Source organism: Coregonus clupeaformis, chromosome 5 (assembly GCF_020615455.1).
Source record: "Coregonus clupeaformis isolate EN_2021a chromosome 5, ASM2061545v1, whole genome shotgun sequence".
In the NCBI taxonomy this organism is placed as follows: domain Eukaryota; kingdom Metazoa; phylum Chordata; class Actinopteri; order Salmoniformes; family Salmonidae; genus Coregonus; species Coregonus clupeaformis.
Window position 1 is genome coordinate 3,938,756 of NC_059196.1, and position 18,166 is coordinate 3,956,921.

The window sequence follows — 18,166 nt, forward strand, 5'->3', positions numbered from 1 at the left end:
AAGCAAGTCTGGATAGTATAATAAATGGACGTAAGAGTCACTGGTAAGGAATTACCTACAGTATATGAGCTCTATCGGAAGGTAATGATTAAGATATCTCAAAATGCTTTGAGGTCTAGGTATGAAACTTTGTTATGAATGGGTAAATGAAAGTGAATTGTTAGGTCTACAGTTTGGATATGGTACACCACAGATATACTGTGGTTGGTTACCCATATGCATGCATTTCAGTAGAGGTGGTTACTCGGGGACAGTGGGGAGCAGCAGCCCCTCGATGCCAGGAGACCCTCAAGTGTCCTGCTCAAAGAGTTGTCATACACCACACGGCACTTTTGCACTGCGGGGGCATCCGAGAATGCATGGACCAGCTCATCCACATACAGACAATGCATATGCAGCATAGGAACTTTGATGACATTGGATACAAGTGAGTGACCTCTCTCCTTTCCTGGTGTTTTCCATCATTCATTGTGTCAGGATAATAGTATATGCAAATAACTGTTTTCTTGCATTTGCAGCTTCCTTATTGGGGGAGATGGCACCGTGTATGAGGGCCGTGGCTGGGGTGTTGTGGGCGCACATACCAAGGGCAACAACCACAACTCTTTGGGCATTGCCTTCATGGGCAACTTCAACAGTAAGAAACACAATATTGGACTTTCCATCCATACAGTGTGTAAGGCATTGGTACCAATGGGTTCTACTTCTCTGTTTCAGATGAGAGCCCCAGTCCAGCAGCCCTGTCATCTGTTAAACAGCTCCTGCAGTTTGGGGTTTCCCAGGGGCATTTGTACCCTGGATTTACCCTGCTTGGGCACAGAGACTTGAGGGACACCGAATGTCCTGGGGAGAGACTATATGCTGCACTAAAACATCTAAAATTTCCCTGAACATGACCTCGTCCACAGGCTCAATTGCTACTGGTTCGAAAGAGAGAGAGTTGGCTGGTGGAAGAGATCACCCAGAACAGCACACTGAACATTTTGGGACTTCCTTGTGTGTTTTTAAACCACTAGATGGGGCATGGACGCTTTCATCGTAGCCATGGCCTATGCAGGGTTTCCCAAACTCGGTCCTGGGCCCCCCGGTGCACGTTTAGTTTTTTGCCCTAGCACTACACAGCTGATTCAAATAACGAATTCATCAGCAAAAAACAAAACGTGCACGCAGGGGGGGCCCCTGGACCGACTTTGAGAAACCCTGGCCTATAGTGCTTGTTGAGTTCTCATGTTAGTGGATCATTAGACCACTTTATATATTTGTGTTTCACAGTTTTGTAGCGAGGACATTCTGTATGTAGGCAATGTACAGCATTTCAGATTGAAGATTTGGCAATTGATGTGAAAGCAGCTTCAGAAATTATATGTTGTAAATTGCCACCCATTCACAGCGTAATTGTAGAGGTCAAATATTAGGGTTGTAAAATGCATCTGTTTAGTAGATTAGACTAAATGTTATTATTTATTTTGGTATTCACATAAAATTGTCCACATACCATTATATTCATTTTTCTATGAGTGTACTGCTATGAAGTTTTACAGGAAATATGAACTGAGAAAGGTGTAAGGGTAACTCACATTAAGAGATTAAATACAAAAAAAAATATGCTGCTGAATGAACACAAACTATTGACAGAAAACTGGATGGGATTTCAGTTTTGGGTGGGCAAAATATTATCTTGTCCTGACTTGCTGTGTTGTCCTGGATGAGATTAAGCTTTTGGGATTAATTGAAATGGCTCCTCAAATCGCACATCATTTGTCAAAGGGAGAAAAACTTGTAGGCCTACCTGTAAATGTTTCAACATTGTAAGCAATATTTAAAGGCGCAACATTCCCAACAAGTGTGCACTTGTATTGCATAATGTAGGATTAAGGGGGACCCATATCAAATTGAGAAAAGAGAGGAAAATGTGAAACATAAATGCTGCTTCATACTGTGCACCTTGATGTTACAACACATCTTACCTGTCAACTGTTGTGCAGGAAGCCGCATGCCCTCCAGGCAGACGTCTAGAAGACACAAGCAGCCCTGCACCTATGTCTCTTAAATTCTCAGTTTGTTTACTTACATTACGAGTTTACCTCCTCCTGAATTACTTACACACCTTCACCTAATTCGTATTTGATTGGCTGTTTGCCAGGTTATTGTGTAAACAGACGGAAAGGAGTGGAGAGGCAGTCCCAGAGGGCGAGGCGCAGGTGAGAGATTTGAGTTTCACGCTCCTCGGATGTGTTATAATTGAACCTGGGAGTTCATCGATCAGTCAGTGAAATTGGCAGCGCACTAAACTAATCGCAAAGTTTGTAGTATATGGCTTGTGTGACTTTTGCGTGTTTGCATCAGGATTGTTGAGCAGGGGTTTACGCACGAGGGGCGCATTTTGTCTTTGGCACCCCAATACGTTGTGTGTCTTATTTCGTGGATTTAGACATTCCTTCTCTTCAGACTGCCAGGCGCCGTGGGTAGTGGGTGATGTTGAATATGGAGGATTTGAAAGATCCTGTCAGATTTTTCCACAAGTCTTCATTCAGCATCAGCAGCCTGCTGTTTCGACGAGAGGGAGTGATGAGTGAAGAGGGCACCGCGCTGGATGGGACCATTTCCCGATGCTCCAAGCCCCTTTCCAGAAAACACATTTATTCGGGGCCATCTGCTAGGCCTAAAGAAGTTTGTGCTCAAGATGGAAAATATGATTTACATAGAGACATAAACTGTGATAATAAAGAATACTCAGTCCAAGAGGACAAACGAGTCTCCAGAAATGGCAAAAGGGAAGACGGAGAAGATACCGAGAGAGTCGGAGAGGTGAAGACATATGGAGGAGTAGAGGGGAAAGCCAAACCGGAGAAACCTCCTTTCAGCTATAACGCACTGATCATGATGGCTATTCGCCAGAGCCCGGAGCGAAGGCTTACCCTCAACGGCATTTACGAGTTCATCATGGGCAACTTCCCTTACTATCGAGAAAACAGACAAGGATGGCAGAATTCAATCCGACATAACCTAAGTTTGAACAAGTGCTTTGTCAAAGTACCTCGCCATTATGATGACCCAGGCAAAGGCAACTACTGGATGCTTGACCCTTCAAGCGAGGACATGTTCATAGGTGGCACAACTGGTAAACTCCGGCGCCGTTCCACGGCGGGCACCCGGGCAAAGCTGGCAATAAAACGGGATGCCCGTTTTACCTCCACCACTGCCGCCAGGCTGGCGTTCACTGGGTCATTTTATTGGCCGGTGCCACCGTTTCTAAACTTTCAACATCCTGCGCACTCACACCTGGGCACAGGGTCATATGTAGGGCCCCATCACTCCAACTATGCCACCTCGATCCTTTCTCAACGGTCACACCACATGAGTGCCATAAATGCTGGGGCAGACCGACTCTTCCAAACAAACCAAGAGTCGTCTTATTTTGGCATGGGTGCAGGCGCGCAGTACTGTCGCCATCACCAAATGAGCGCAGCCACAACATTCGCCTCTTCGTCGTTGCCATGCACTTTGTCTCTCCCTAACCCTTGTTGCTTTAACCTGCTCTCCGGACAAGCGAGTTCTTTTTACTCTCATCACCAGGTACCCCACCCGGCGACGTTCAATGCATGGTGCCAGGAGGAGTACCCCTCATCCAAGGCATCTCCAGCCGGACACATTTACTCCGGAAAGAATGGACCATCGGATTGTCTTGGGGAGTTTGTGCACGGAGTTCCCTAATTATTTTCCCCCAAGCAGCCCCACGAGCTCCCTCAACACCAATCTTTCTTGGGATGCAGGGAAATGACCACATTTAATTCTCTATTTAAATTAAAAGCGTCTGTTTCTCTTTATGGATTGTGTCTTTCTAATATCTACCAATGCTGCGAAATTGATTCAAATAATTGTGAGTTTGTTATTTCCCAAATAGGCCTATCTGTCTTTGAAAAAATAAAAATAAATAATCATCCGTTTTTAAATAATCGCCAATCACGGGTGAATGTGCAATTTCCATCGAAACGTATCACTAAAAACGCCACTCACCATTTCACATTTTTTCAGTGCAATAACCTATAATAAAGTTGTATTCTTTCACGAATAGTTAATGGTCAATATTTGTGGTGTACTCAGTAATTTAAAAAAGTGTATTTTCCTTTAATAACATTTCGTTAATATTTTATTTGGTATTTTAGTAGGCTACTAACTATACATCACAAGATGAGAGATGCAGTAAGATAGTTTCATAAAGATGAATGATGTCGTAAAAAATAACAAACTATTTGGTATCTGTTAAGCTAATTAACAGGGTCGAGGTTGTTATTGCGAGATTTTGCATCACGGTTTAGGCTACTTTTACAAACAGGCTAAAGCTAAACCATCACTCTCTGACGTCTGTATTCGTTTTTTCGTTCTTGTTGTTATAACTCCGTTTTGCAATTGTTAGGGCAAATTCTTAGGGATGTTGGCTATATGGAACATCATTAAAAAATATATAAAATAATGAAAATATCTTGTCCAACAGTGTTCCATGGGTGCTCTCCAGATATATTTAGAAAAGTGGTGAGATTGTCCAATGTTGTAATGATAGTCTAGTTCCATTAATATAATATATATTTTGAGAAATTGATGTGCTTCAACAATTCACTGTTATTAACTTAAAACAAACTTAAAATAACAATTGTCTTCTTAAATGTCCTCTATCAATCTTATTGCTTGAGGAAGGCTGTGCGTAATTAATGGCTTTCCCTTTAAAAACTAAATATTTGGTCATGTCTGAAAAGTTATTGGAATATAGTATTTACTCTGATGCTACTAAAATAATGTATAAATTAGAGACAAAAGTCAATAATTATTTTGATGCTAAAACTTCCACTTAAAATATATAGGCTAAGAATTTTCTCTCCATCTGCACTAGCCTATTACTTAAAAATCAAAACTGTAGTGATTATCTTCATTTGAATTTGTAATTGTATCTCAATTGTCTCAATGCTCATTATGAACACAATGCTATGTTGTGCATTTCCTACATTTTAGAATAGAACTATAGTAAATATGCTTTGAGAAACGCTTCATCCCCGAGGTGGTGATTGTATGTCCTGCATGATTTGTACTGTATCTGCACTAACGATGTTTTATTTATTGTACCCTTTAAAGCATGAAAATGTTAGTTTACAGGGGACTCTGTGCATGTCATATACAGTAGGCTATATGTGTAATTAATGTGATCAATTTTATAATGTGTATGCAATAAAAACAAAAATAGTGATATAAAAGTGGTGAGTTGTATGACATATACATTCAAAACATAACATTTACATTTAGCAGACGCTCTTATCCAGAGCGACTTACAGGAGCAATTAGGGTTAAGTGCCTTGCTCAAGGGCACATCGACAGAATTTTTTCACCTAGTCGGCTCGGGGATTAGAACCAGCGACCTTTCGGTTACTGGCACAACGCTCTTACCCACTAAGCTACCTGCCGCCCCATAAGAGTTGGTTATGTGATACTTGAGGTACAGGAAGAGATTATCAATGAGTCCAGAAGGAATCCAGCTACGTCCAAACAACACTCACACATGCAAGCAGGACACACAAACACACACACATTCCCCCAGCCCATTCAACAGTTTTCTGTGTCAGACTCATGGTCATATTTAGACAGAAACTTCATTAGCACCTGCTGATGAAACCCACTGTTACCACCACAAATAGCCACGCTGCTGTATCTGTAAGTATTAAAGTTCCAATGCAGCTGTTTTTATCTCAATATCAAGTCATTTCTGGGTAACAGTTAAGTAACTTACTGTGATTGTTTTGAATTAAAATGGTCAAAAAGACACAAAAATCGCTTCTTACCAAAGAGCAACTCCTCAAGCAATAATTTTGCTAGGATTGTTCTGGAAGTGGGGACGGGAAAACTGAAAACTAGCTGTTATTGGCATGAGGTTTGGAACTCTCTTTCTTATTGGTCTATTAACTCATTTACTGCATGGTGATGTCACCAGGCAGGCCAAAACTCAATGCACTGTCAGTGTAAGAGCTGTTTGAAAAGACTGCCTGATATTTCAGCCTGTTTTGGTAGGATGATCTACATTTTCACAATTTCACAGCATTATTCCAACCTCATATTGTGGAAATATATACTACATTACCAAAAGTATGTGGACACCTGCTCGTCGAACATCTTATTCCAAAATCATGGGCATTAATATGGAGTTGGTCCCCATTTTGCTGCTATAACAGCCTCCAGTTTGTTGGGAAGGCTTTCCATTAGATGTTGGAACATTGCTGCGGTGGCTTGCTTCCATTCAGCCACAAGAGCATTAGTGAGGTCAAAAATTAAATCAATTTATTGGTCACATATACAGTGAGGGAAAAAAGTATTTGATCCCCTGCTGATTTTGTACGTTTGCCCACTGACAAAGAAATGATCAGTCTATAATTTTAATGGTAGGTATATTGAACAGTGAGAGACAGAATAACAACAAAAAAATCCAGAAAAACGCATGTCAAAAATGTTATAAATTGATTTGCATTTTAATGAGGGAAATAAGTATTTGACCCCCTCTCAATCAGAAAGATTTCTGGCTCCCAGGTGTCTTTTATACAGGTAACGAGCTGAGATTAGGAGCACACTCTTAAAGGGAGTGCTCCTAATCTCAGTTTGTTACCGGTATAAAAGTCACCTGTCCACAGAAGCAATCAATCAATCAGATTCCAAACTCTCCACCATGGCCAAGACCAAAGAGCTCTCCAAGGATGTCAGGGACAAGATTGTAGACCTACACAAGGCTGGAATGGGCTACAAGACCATCGCCAAGCAGCTTGGTGAGAAGGTGACAACAGTTGGTGCGATTATTCGCAAATGGAAGAAACACAAAATAACTGTCAATCTCCCTCGGCCTGGGGCTCCATGCAAGATCTCACCTCGTAGAGTTGCAATGATCATGAGAACGGTGAGAAATCAGCCCAGAACTACAAGGGAGGATCTTGTCAATGATCTCAAGGCAGCTGGGACCATAGTCACCAAGAAAACAATTGGTAACACACTACGCCGTGAAGGACAGAAATCCTGCAGCTCCTGCAAGGTCCCCCTGCTCAAGAAAGCACATATACATGCCCGTCTGAAGTTTGCCAATGAACATCTGAATGATTCAGAGGAGAACTGGGTGAAAGTGTTGTGGTCAGATGAGACCAAAATGGAGCTCTTTGGCATCAACTCAACTCGCCGTGTTTGGAGGAGGAGGAATGCTGCCTATGACCCCAAGAACACCATCCACACCATCAAACATGGAGGTGGAAACATTATGCTTTGGGGGTGTTTTTCTGCTAAGGGGACAGGACAACTTCACCGCATCAAAGGGACGATGGACGGGGCCATGTACCATCAAATATTGGGTGAGAACCTCCTTCCCTCAGCCAGGGCATTGAAAATGGGTTGTGGATGGGTATTCCAGCATGACAATGACCCAAAACACACGGCCAAGTCAACAAAGGAGTGTCTCAAGAAGAAGCACATTAAGGTCCTGGAGTGGCCTAGCCAGTCTCCAGACCTTAATCCCATAGAAAATCTGTGGAGGGAGCTGAAGGTTCGAGTTGCCAAACGTCAGCCTCGAAACCTTAATGACTTGGAGAAGATCTGCAAAGAGGAGTGGGACAAAATCCCTCCTGAGATGTGTGCAAACCTGGTGGCCAACTACAAGAAACGTCTGACCTCTGTGATTGCCAACAAGGGTTTTGCCACCAAGTACTAAGTCATGTTTAGCAGAGGGGTCAAATACTTATTTCCTCATTAAAAATGCAAATCAATTCATAACATTTTTGACATGCATTTTTCTGGATTTTTTTGTTGTTATTCTGTCTCTCACTGTTCCAATAAACCTACCATTAAAATGATAGACTGATCATTTCTTTGTGAGTGGGCAAACGTACAAAATCAGCAGGGGATCAAATACTTTTTTCCCTCACTGTACATGGTTGGCAGATGTTATTGCGAGTGTAGCGAAATGCTTGTGCTTCTAGTTTCTACAGTGCAGCAATATCTAGCAAGTAATATCTAACAGTTCCACAACAAATACCTAATACACACAAATCTAAGTAAAGGAATGGAATAAGAATATATAAATATATGGATGAGCAATGTCATTGTCTGAGCTGCATAGGTTAAGATGCAATACATAGTATAGAATACAGTATATACATATGAGATGGGTAATGCAAGATATGTAAACATTATTAAAGTGGCATTATTAAAGTGACTAGTGTTCCATTTTTAAAGTGGCCAGTGATTTTCAAGTCTGTATGTAGGCAGCAGCCTCTCTTTGCTAGTGATGGCTGTTTAACAGTCTGATGGCCTTGAGATAAAAGCTGTTTTTCAGTCTCTCAGTCCCAGCTTTGATGCACCTGTACTGACCTCGCCTTCTGGATGATAGCAGGGTGAACAGGCAGTGGCTCAGGTGGTAGTTGTCCTTGATTATCTTTTTGGCCTTCCTGTGACATCAGGTACTGTAGGTGTCCTGGAGGGCAAGTAGTTTGCCCCCGGTGATGCGTTGTGCAGACCACACCACCCTCTAGAGAGCCCTGCGGTTGTGGGCAGTGCAGTTGCCGGGCACTGATGTTGGGCAATTAGGCCTGGCTCGCAGTCGGCGTTCCAATTCATCCCAAAGGTGTTCGATGGGGTTGAGGTCAGGGCTCTGTGCAGGCCAGTCAAGTTCTTCCACACCAGTCTCAACAAACAATTTCTGTATGGACCTCGCTTTGTGCACGGGGGCATTGACATGCTGAAACAGGAAAGGGCCTTCTCCAATCTGTTGCCACAAAGCTGGAAGCACAGAATCGTCTAGAATGTTATTGTATGCTGTAGCGTTAAGATTTCCCTTCACTGGAACTAAGGGGCCTAGCCCGAACCGTGAAAAACAGCCCCAGACCATTATTCCTCCTCTACCAAACATTACAGTTGGCAATATGCATTGGGGCAGGTAGCGTTCTCCTGGCATCTGCCAAACCCAGATTTGTCCGTCGGACTGCCAGATGGTGAAGGATGATTAATCACTCCAGAGAACACGTTTCCACTGATCCATGGCGGCAAACTTTACACCACTCCAGCCGACGCTTGGCATTGCGCATGGTGATCTTATGCAACAAACAGTTATTGTGCAGACGTTGCTTCCAGAGGCAGTTTGCAACTCGGTAGTGAGTGTTGCAACCGAGGACAGACTATTTTTACGTGCTACGCGCTTCAGCACTCGGCGGTCCCATTCTGTAAGCTTGTGTGACCTACCACTTCGAGGCTAAGCCGTTGTTGCTCCTAGACGTTTCCACTTCCCAATAACAGCGCTTACAGTTGACTGGGGCAGCTCAAGCAGGGCAAAAATTTGACCAACTGACTTGTTGTAAAGGTGGCATGCTATGACGGTGCCATGTTGAAAGTCGCTGAGCTCTTCAGTAAGGCCATTCTACTGCCAGTGTTTGTCTATGGAGATTGCATGGCTGCGCGCTCGATTTTATACACCTGTCAGCAACGGGTGTGGCTGAAATAGCCGAATCCACTAATTTTTAGGGGTGTCCAGATACCTTTGTATATACACTACTGTTCAAAAGTTTGGGGTCACTTAGACATTTCCTTGTTTAGAAAGAAAATCTCTTTTTTTGGTCCATTAAGATAACATCAAATTGATCAGAAATACAGTGTAGACATTGTTAATGTTGTAAATGGCTATTGTAGCTGGAAATGTCTGATTTTTTATGGAATATCTACATAGGCGTACAGAGGCCCATTATCAGCAACCATCAGTTCTGTGTTCCAATGGCACGTTGTGTTTGCTAATCCAAGTTTATCATTTTAAAAGGCTAATTGATCATTAGAAAAACCTTTTGCAATTATGTTAGCACAGCTGAAAACTGTTGTGCTGATTAAAGAAGCAATAAAACTGGCCTTCTTGAGACTAGTTGAGTATCTGGAGCATCAGCAATTGTGGGTTCGATTACAGGCTCAAAATGGCCAGAAACAAATAACTTTCTTCTGAAACTCGTCAGTCTATTCTTGTTTAGTTTGAGAAACAAACGCCTCACAGGTCCTCAACTGGCAGCTTCATTAAATAGTACCCGTAAAACACCAGTCTCAATGTCAACAGTGAAGAGGCGACTCCGGGATGCTGACCTTCTAGGCAGAGATGCAAGAAAAGCCATATCTCAGACTGGCCAATAAAAAATAAAAAGATTAAGATGGGCAGTCTGAAATATGGCTTTTTCTTTGCAACTCTGCCTAGAAGGTCAGCATCCCGGAGTCGCTCTTCACTGTTGACATTGAGACTGGTGTTTTGTGGGTACTATTTAATGAATCTGCCAGTTGAGGACCTGTGAGGCGTCTGTTTCTCAAACTAGACACTCTAATGTATTTGTCCTCTTGCTCAGTTGTGCACCGGAGCCTCCCACTCCTCTTTCTATTCTGGTTAGAGCTAGTTTGCGCTGTTCTGTGAAGGGAGTAGTACACAGCGTTGTACGAGATCTTCAGTTTCTCGCATGGAATTGCTTTCATTTCTCAGAACAAGAATAGACTGACGAGTTTCAGAAGAATGTTCTTTGTTTCTGGCCATTTTGAGCCTGTAATCGAACCCACAATTGCTGATGCTCCAGATACTCAACTAGTCTCAAGAAGGCCAGTGTCACACCCTGGCTCTGGGACTCTATATGTTGAGCCAGGGTGTGTATATTCTATGTGTTGTGTTTCTATGTCGGGATTCTAGTTTTGTATTTCTGTGTTGGCCAGAGTGGTTCCCAATCAGAGGCAATGAGTGTCAGCTGTTGCTGGTTGTCTCTGATTAGGAGCCATATTTATACAGGCTGTTTTCCCACAATTGTTGTGGGATCTTGTTTCCAGTTGGTTTGTTCCTAGTTAGGTTTGTCCTTTGGATGTCACGTATCGTTTGTTGTTTTGGTTCGCTGTTCGTGTTATCATTCGATTAATAAAGTATGTTTGCTTTCAACGCTGCGCCTTGGTCTACTCCGTCTAACGATCGTGACAGAAGATCCCACCATACCAGGACCAAGCAGCGTGTCCAGGAGCAGGCGGCCTGGACATGGGAGGAAGCGCCGGGAAAGGAGCTGGAGAGGTTGGCGATGGCCCAGGTGGGCAAATCGTGGTCCTGGGAGGACATGCTCGGGGCAAAGGGCCATGGGCTAAGATTAAGGCCCTGGCGAGAGAGGAGCAACGGCGTCAACAGTGTCGTCGTCGGACGGACGAGAGGCAACCCCAGAAATGTTTTAGGGGGGGGCACACGGCATGGGCGACTGGGCAGCAGGAGGCTGCCACAGGGCGAAATGGGAGACGAGGAGAGAAGGCCACCGGGTTACGGGAGCCATTGGTGAGAGGAGGGAAGGAAGTTGTAGAGGCACGGCGAGAGGTACTGAGGTGTATTGCCAGTCCGGTCCGGCCCATTCCTGATCCCCGTTTAAGGCCAGTGGTGTGTGTTCCCAGTACAGTCCGGCCTGTTCCTGTTCCTCGCACCAAGCCTACGGTTCGCGTCGCCAGCCCGGCCCGGCCTGTTCCTGCTCCTCGCACCAAGCCTACGGTGCGCATCGCCAGCCCGGCCCGGCCTGTTCCTGCTCCTCGCACCAAGCCTACAGTGCGAGTCGTCAGCCCGGTAAGGCCCGTTCCTGCCACTCGCACCAAGCCTACGGTGCGCGTCGCCAGCCCGGCCCGGCCTGTTCCTGCTCTACGCACCAAGCCAGGGGGGCGCATCGTCAGCCCGGCCCGGCCTGTTCCTGCCACTCGCACCAAGCCTACGGTGTGCGTCGCCAGCCCGGCCCGGCCTGTTCCTGCTCCTCGCACCAAGCCTACGGGCGCGCCGCCAGCCCGGCCCGGCCTGTTCCTGCCCCTCGCACCAAGCCTACGGTGCGCGTCGCCAGCCCGGCCCGGCCTGTTCCTGCCCTTCGCACTAAGCCTACGTGTGCGTCTGGGACTCTATATGTTGAGCCAGGGTGTGTATATTCTATGTGTTGTGTTTCTATGTCGGGATTCTAGTTTTGTATTTCTGTGTTGGCCAGAGTGGTTCCCAATCAGAGGCAACGAGTGTCAGCTGTTGCTGGTTGTCTCTGATTGGGAGCCATATTTATACAGGCTGTTTTCCCACAATTGTTGTGGGATCTTGTTTCCAGTTGGTTTGTTCCTAGTTAGGTTTGTCCTTTGGATGTCACGTATCGTTTGTTGTTTTGGTTCGCTGTTCGTGTTATCATTCGATTAATAAAGTATGTTTGCTTTCAACGCTGCGCCTTGGTCTACTCCGTCTAATGATCGTGACAGCTTTTATTGCTTCTTTAATCAGCACAACAGTTTTCAGCTGTGCTAACATAATTGCAAAAGGTTTTCTAATTTTTATTTATTTAACCTTTATTTAACCAGGTAAGCCAGTTGAGAACAAGTTCTCATTTACAACTGCGACCTGGCCAAGATAAAGCAAAGCAGTGCGATAAAAACAACAACACAGAGTTACATATGGGGTAAAAAAAAACATAAAGTCAAAAATACAAACAGAAAATATATATACAGTGTGTGCAAATGTAGCAAGTTATGGAGGTAAGGCAATAAATAGGCTATAGTGCAAAATAATTACAATTAGTATTAACACTGGAATGATAGATGTGCAAGAGAGTATGTGCAAATAGAGATACTGGGGTGCAAAAGAGCAAAATAAATAACAATATAGGGATGAGGTAGTTGGGTGGGCTAATTTCAGATGGGCTGTGTACAGGTGCAGTGATAGGTAAGGTGCTCTGACAACTGATGCTTAAAGTTAGTGAGGGAGATAAGAGTCTCCAGCTTCAGAGATTTTTGCAATTCGTTCCAGTCATTGGCAGCAAGAACTGGAAGGAATGGCGGCCAAAGGAGGTGTTGGCTTTGGGGATGACCAGTGAGATATACCTGCTGGAGCGCAGACTACGGGTGGGTGCTGCTATGGTGACCAATGAGCTAAGATAAGGCGGGGATTTGCCTAGCAGTGATTTATAGATGGCCAACAAGAGCGTACAGGTCACAATGGTGGGTAGCGTATGGGGCTTTGGAGACAAAACGGATGGCACTGTGATAGACTACATCCAATTTGCTGAGTAGAGTGTTGGAGGCTATTTTGTAAATGACATCGCCGAAGTCAAGGATCGGTAGGATAGTCAGTTTTACGAGGGCATGTTTGGCAGCATGAGTGAAGGAGGCTTTGTTGCGAAATAGGAAGCCGATTCTAGATTTAACTTTGGATTGGAGATGCTTAATGTGAGTCTGGAAGGAGAGTTTACAGTCTAACCAGACACCTAGGTATTTGTAGTTGTCCACATACTCTAGGTCAGACCCGTCGAGAGTAGTGATTCTAGTCGGGTGGGCGGGTGCCAGCAGCGTTCGATTGAAGAGCATGCATTTAGTTTTACTAGTGTTTAAGAGCAGTTGGAGGCTACTGAAGGAGTGTTGTATGACATTGAAGCTCATTTGGAGGTTTGTTAACACAGTGTCCAATGAAGGGCCAGATGTATACAAAATGGTGTCGTCTGCATGAGAGGTGGATCTGAGAGTCACCAGCAGCAAGAGCGACATCATTGATATACACAGAGAAAAGAGTCGGCCCAAGAATTGAACCCTGTGGCACCCCCATAGAGACTGCCATAGGTCCAGACAACAGGCCCTCCGATTTGACACATTGAACTCTATCTGAGAAGTAGTTGGTGAACCAGGCGAGGCAGTCATTTGAGAAACCAAGGCTATTTAGTCTGCCAATAAGAATGCGGTGGTTGATAGAGTCGAAAGCCTTGGCCAGGTCGATGAAGACGGCTGCACAGTACTGTCTATTATCGATCACGGTTATAATATCGTTTAGGACCTTGAGCGTGGCTGAAGTGCACCCATGACCAGCTCGGAAACCGGATTGCATAGCGGAGAAGGTACGGTGGGATTTGAAATGGTCGGTGATCTGTTTGTTAACTTGGCTTTCAAATACTTTCGAAAGGCAGGGCAGGATGGATATAGGTCTGTAACAGTTTGGATCTAGAGTGTCACCCCCTTTGAAGAGGGGGATGACCGCGGCAGCTTTCCAATCTCTGGGGATCTCAGACGTTACGAAAGAGAGGTTGAACAGGCTAGTAATAGGGGTTGCGACAATTTCGGCGGCTAGTTTTAGAAAGAAAGGGTCCAGATTGTCTAGCCCAGCTGATTTGTAGGGGTCCAGATTTTGCAGCTCTTTCAGAACATCAGCTGTCTGAATTTGTGTGAAGGAGAAGCGGGGGGGGGGGCATGGGCAAGTTGCAGTGGAGGGTGCAGAGCTGGTGGCCGGGGTAGTGGTAGCCAGGTGTAAAGCATGGCCAGCCGTAGCAAAATGCTTGTTGAAATTCTCGATTATTGTAGATTTATCGGTGGTGATAGTGTTTCCTAGCCTCAGTGCAGTGGGCAGCTGGGAGGAAGTGCTCATATTCTCCATGGACTTTACAGTGTCCCAAAACTTTTTGGAGTTAGTGCTACAGGATGCAAATTTCTGTTTGAAAAAGTTAGCCTTTGCTTTCCTGACTGCTTGTGTATATTGGTTCCTAACTTCCCTGAAAAGTTGCATATCGCAGGGGCTATTTGATGCTAATGCAGTACGCCACAGGATGTTTTTGTGCTGGTCAAGGGCAGTCAAGTCTGAGGAGAACCAGGGGCTATATCTGTGATCAATTAGCCTTTTTAAATGATAAACTTGGATTAGCAAACACAGCGTGCCATTGGAACACAGAACTGATGGTTGCTGATAATGGGCATCTGTACGCCTATGTAGATATTCCATTAAAAATCAGCCATTTCCAGCTACAATAGCCATTTACAACATAAACAATGTCTACACTGTATTTCTGATCAATTTGATGTTATTTTAATGGACAAAAAAATTGATTTTCTTTCGAAAACAAGGAGCTTTCTAAGTGACCCCAAACTTTTGAACGGTAGTGTATAGTTTATATAAAACACTGGAAAATCATGTTTTTGACTGCACTGGGCCTTTAAGATCATCAAAAGTTCAAACCTGAAACTACAGAGGTGTCAGTGTGTTAAAGGGCAGGCAGAGCCAGCCTTGACTGAGATGTATAGGGAGAGAGATAGATAGACATCACAGTCTGGCTGATCTCATTGATCTACTTCTACTGTTTCGCCTGCACATGACATCACCACCTGATGAACTTTCCCTCACCTTTCTTGGGGCTCATCCGAGATATAAGTTAATAAAAATAGATGTGCGAGGACACAGATAAGGACAGATTTCTGGAAGTGTGACTATATCAAACAAAATAGGCTTTATGGGGACTGTAGCCACCTTTCCTATACAGCACAGTCTCAAATATTGTTGGCTGTGGTTAGACCAGGATACTGCTCTTAGGATCATGTAACCTTACACCAACACTGTTGGCAAACTTAGAGTCTAGATGCAAAGATTATAATAACATTTTCATTACTCACATGAGTAAATGTGGTATAACCACTTAGAGCAAGATAGAGAGGAAGAGAGTAAATCAACAGGTAAGCTAGTACAGAATGGGGCTTTGTGTATCCTGGGGCAACTGTAATACGATCCTGTTTGCTGTTAATTCAGTAATAAATAACAGCCATCCTCTGACAGGCGTTGATAATAACCCCACACCTCTAAATCACCCAGCCAGCAGACTCACAGTACCACAGGGCAGAGAGTAAATCAACATGAGGAGAGGGACTGAGGCAGGCCTCAAGATGTGTCTGTGCACTCAGGGGCAGCTTGTGCTCACCAAGACCCTGTAGCTAGACCACACACACACACACACACTCACTCACACACACACACACCTTGGCATGGGTGTATGGACAGCTAACAGTCTGAAAAGCCCACTTTACAAGAAACATTCATCCAGGGTTTATGGGGGACATTAAGGAAGCGAGTGAGTGAAGAGGGGAAAGTCTAAGTTGTTTGGCGGAGGCAGGTAGAGGGTGTATGTTTCATAATGATAGTCCAGCTTGGTAAATCAATCCCCAACCTGGGCCTCCCAAATCAGCACACTGTGGGTGTGATTATCACCTAGCAAGGTAGCAAGGTTTTCGCTAACACTAACTATTTTCCTAACCTTAACCAAATTCTCCTAACCTGCTATGAAAAAGTCACTTCCGGTCGTAGCTGTATCGAAGTGCAGTGTTTTTAGGGAATCTCCTGTGTGTGTTAAGTATCAAATTACATGTTCTTTCTCTCTCAAATAATCGTTTTATTCTAAAATCATCTTGAGATTGATACATTGAATAAGCTCTAAATTATAGTTAATTTACTCTATTGCATTCTACAACTGAGACAGAATTTACATAATTGCATAATGAATTAGAATTTATCCAGATAATGTTTTTTAAATAAATGTTAAGGCAACCCGGAAGTTATTGCATTATTTTTAAACGGGACCCGGAAGCCGTTGTACAGACAACACACGAGTCTGGCGTTGGAGTTATTAAAGAAGCCGACAACTATTTACTAGCTAGTTTTCCTGCTAAAATCGCCATTTGTTGAAGAAAATATGTAAGTACTTTAAATAATCATTGTGTGCTTTGTTTGGATACATTAAAACAGAGACCTTATCACTGTGGAAAGATGTGGAGCTAAATTTGGCTAGCTGGCTAACGATAGCTGTTTGTTAGCCAGTCATGATGACGTAACGTTATTAGCAATAGTAACTACTATAGCTAGCTAACATGTATTGTAGATTACCCATGGTGATCATAATAAAAAATTGGAATTTATCAGCCAGCAAGCTAATACAAATTGTATTTGGCCACTTCATAAAAAAAGTTTTAAAACTGTGTTAGCAGCTAACTGTTTGTCTGAATTAACTTTAGTTGTGTCAAGTCTCCATCATCATGTCGATCAACAATGTTTGAATTGCCTGTAGTTTAACTCTGTTAACAATGAGTATCCTCAATAATCCTTCCAGGAGCCTGTTAAATAAGCCCAAGACTGAGATGACTCCTGAGGAGCTCCAGAAGCGGGAGGAGGAGGAGTTCAATACCGGGCCCCTGTCTGTGCTCACCCAGTCTGTCAAAAACAACACACAGGTCCTCGTCAACTGCCGAAACAACAAGAAGCTGCTTGGCCGTGTCAAGGCATTTGACAGGTATTTATGTAGTTAGGCCACTGTAGTTCGGAAGTCATCCATTGGAGTTATACGGTTAATCTCAAATGTCCAGCAAATAGAGACATTTTACATTTTAGTCATTTAGCAGACGCTCTTATCCAGAGCGACTTACAGTTAGTGAGACACAAGATAATGTCAGCATTTTGTCATCACATGTTACGCATATCACCCCAAATACTTAATTCTTAATACTCTTTTGGTTAACTGCATACATTTGTATTCCCCTCTCAATGCAGACACTGCAACATGGTCCTGGAGAATGTGAAGGAGATGTGGACAGAAGTTCCCAAGAGTGGCAAGGGCAAGAAGAAGTCCAAACCAGTAAACAAGGACCGTTACATCTCTAAGATGTTCCTGAGAGGAGACTCTGTCATCGTGGTGCTGAGAAACCCCCTCATCACAGGAAAATAGACTGTTCATTTGCCCACTTCACCTGTCTTTGTCAAAGAGATGATGGCAGGCAGTGGGTGGGCTGTCATTATGTGAAAATGATGTTTTGTTGAGCTGTGTGTTTAGAATTTAATGTGAGAAAAGGATACCTTCACACGTTGGATTGCTGATTAGGATCAAACCTGGCATTCTATTTTGTTTAGGGTGCTCTTTTAGTTTTTCATTTTAATAATAAAAGACAAGAGAAGTATGGTATTCAAAGTGTTGTGAATATGTCTACACACTCTTAGCCAGATGTATTCTCTACTGTATGTTCTATCTCAAATAGTTTCAGGCTCGAAAGTAAGGGATATGTTGGGATGAACAGAACTCTCTGACTCTTGACTTCGCTCTTTCTCCATCCTCTCACTCTCCTCTAGCCTGTTTCCCCTGGCAGAAGCTTGGGTGTCAGTGTTGATTTCAGGCGGCAGCGCTCAATATGCGACAAACTGCAGTTTAAAGAACCATGCATTATAGATGAGACCAGATGTGCTGACTGTCACTTCACACCCCGCTCTGCATTCTCCGTATCATCTTGTCCCTCGCTGCGGCTCACCCTTCCTGACCACTTTGTTAGCTAATTGTCTCAATAGCATCTATTTCTTTCTTCTCAAACA

General features: G+C 43.8%; 3 protein-coding genes across 3 annotated transcripts; all 3 read left to right on the forward strand.

Moving 5' to 3' along the window:
• Positions 1-24: 24 nt before the first annotated feature.
• On the forward strand, positions 25-890 carry LOC121567035 (peptidoglycan-recognition protein SC2-like). The gene is made up of 4 exons (XM_041876975.1): positions 25-43; positions 232-427; positions 519-637; positions 718-890. The coding sequence occupies exons 1-4, from the start codon at positions 25-27 to the stop codon at positions 888-890; spliced, it is 507 nt and encodes a 168-aa protein (XP_041732909.1).
• Positions 891-2,552: 1,662 nt separating this feature from the next.
• LOC121567036 (forkhead box protein G1-like) lies at positions 2,553-4,246 on the forward strand. The gene has a single exon (XM_041876976.1). The coding sequence runs from the start codon at positions 2,569-2,571 to the stop codon at positions 3,712-3,714; it is 1,146 nt and encodes a 381-aa protein (XP_041732910.1). The 5' UTR covers positions 2,553-2,568; the 3' UTR covers positions 3,715-4,246.
• Positions 4,247-16,393: 12,147 nt separating this feature from the next.
• LOC121567037 (small nuclear ribonucleoprotein Sm D2) lies at positions 16,394-17,765 on the forward strand. The gene is made up of 3 exons (XM_041876977.1): positions 16,394-16,507; positions 16,920-17,099; positions 17,357-17,765. Coding segments are annotated over exons 1-3 (357 nt in total). The 5' UTR covers positions 16,394-16,505; the 3' UTR covers positions 17,532-17,765.
• Positions 17,766-18,166: the final 401 nt, after the last annotated feature.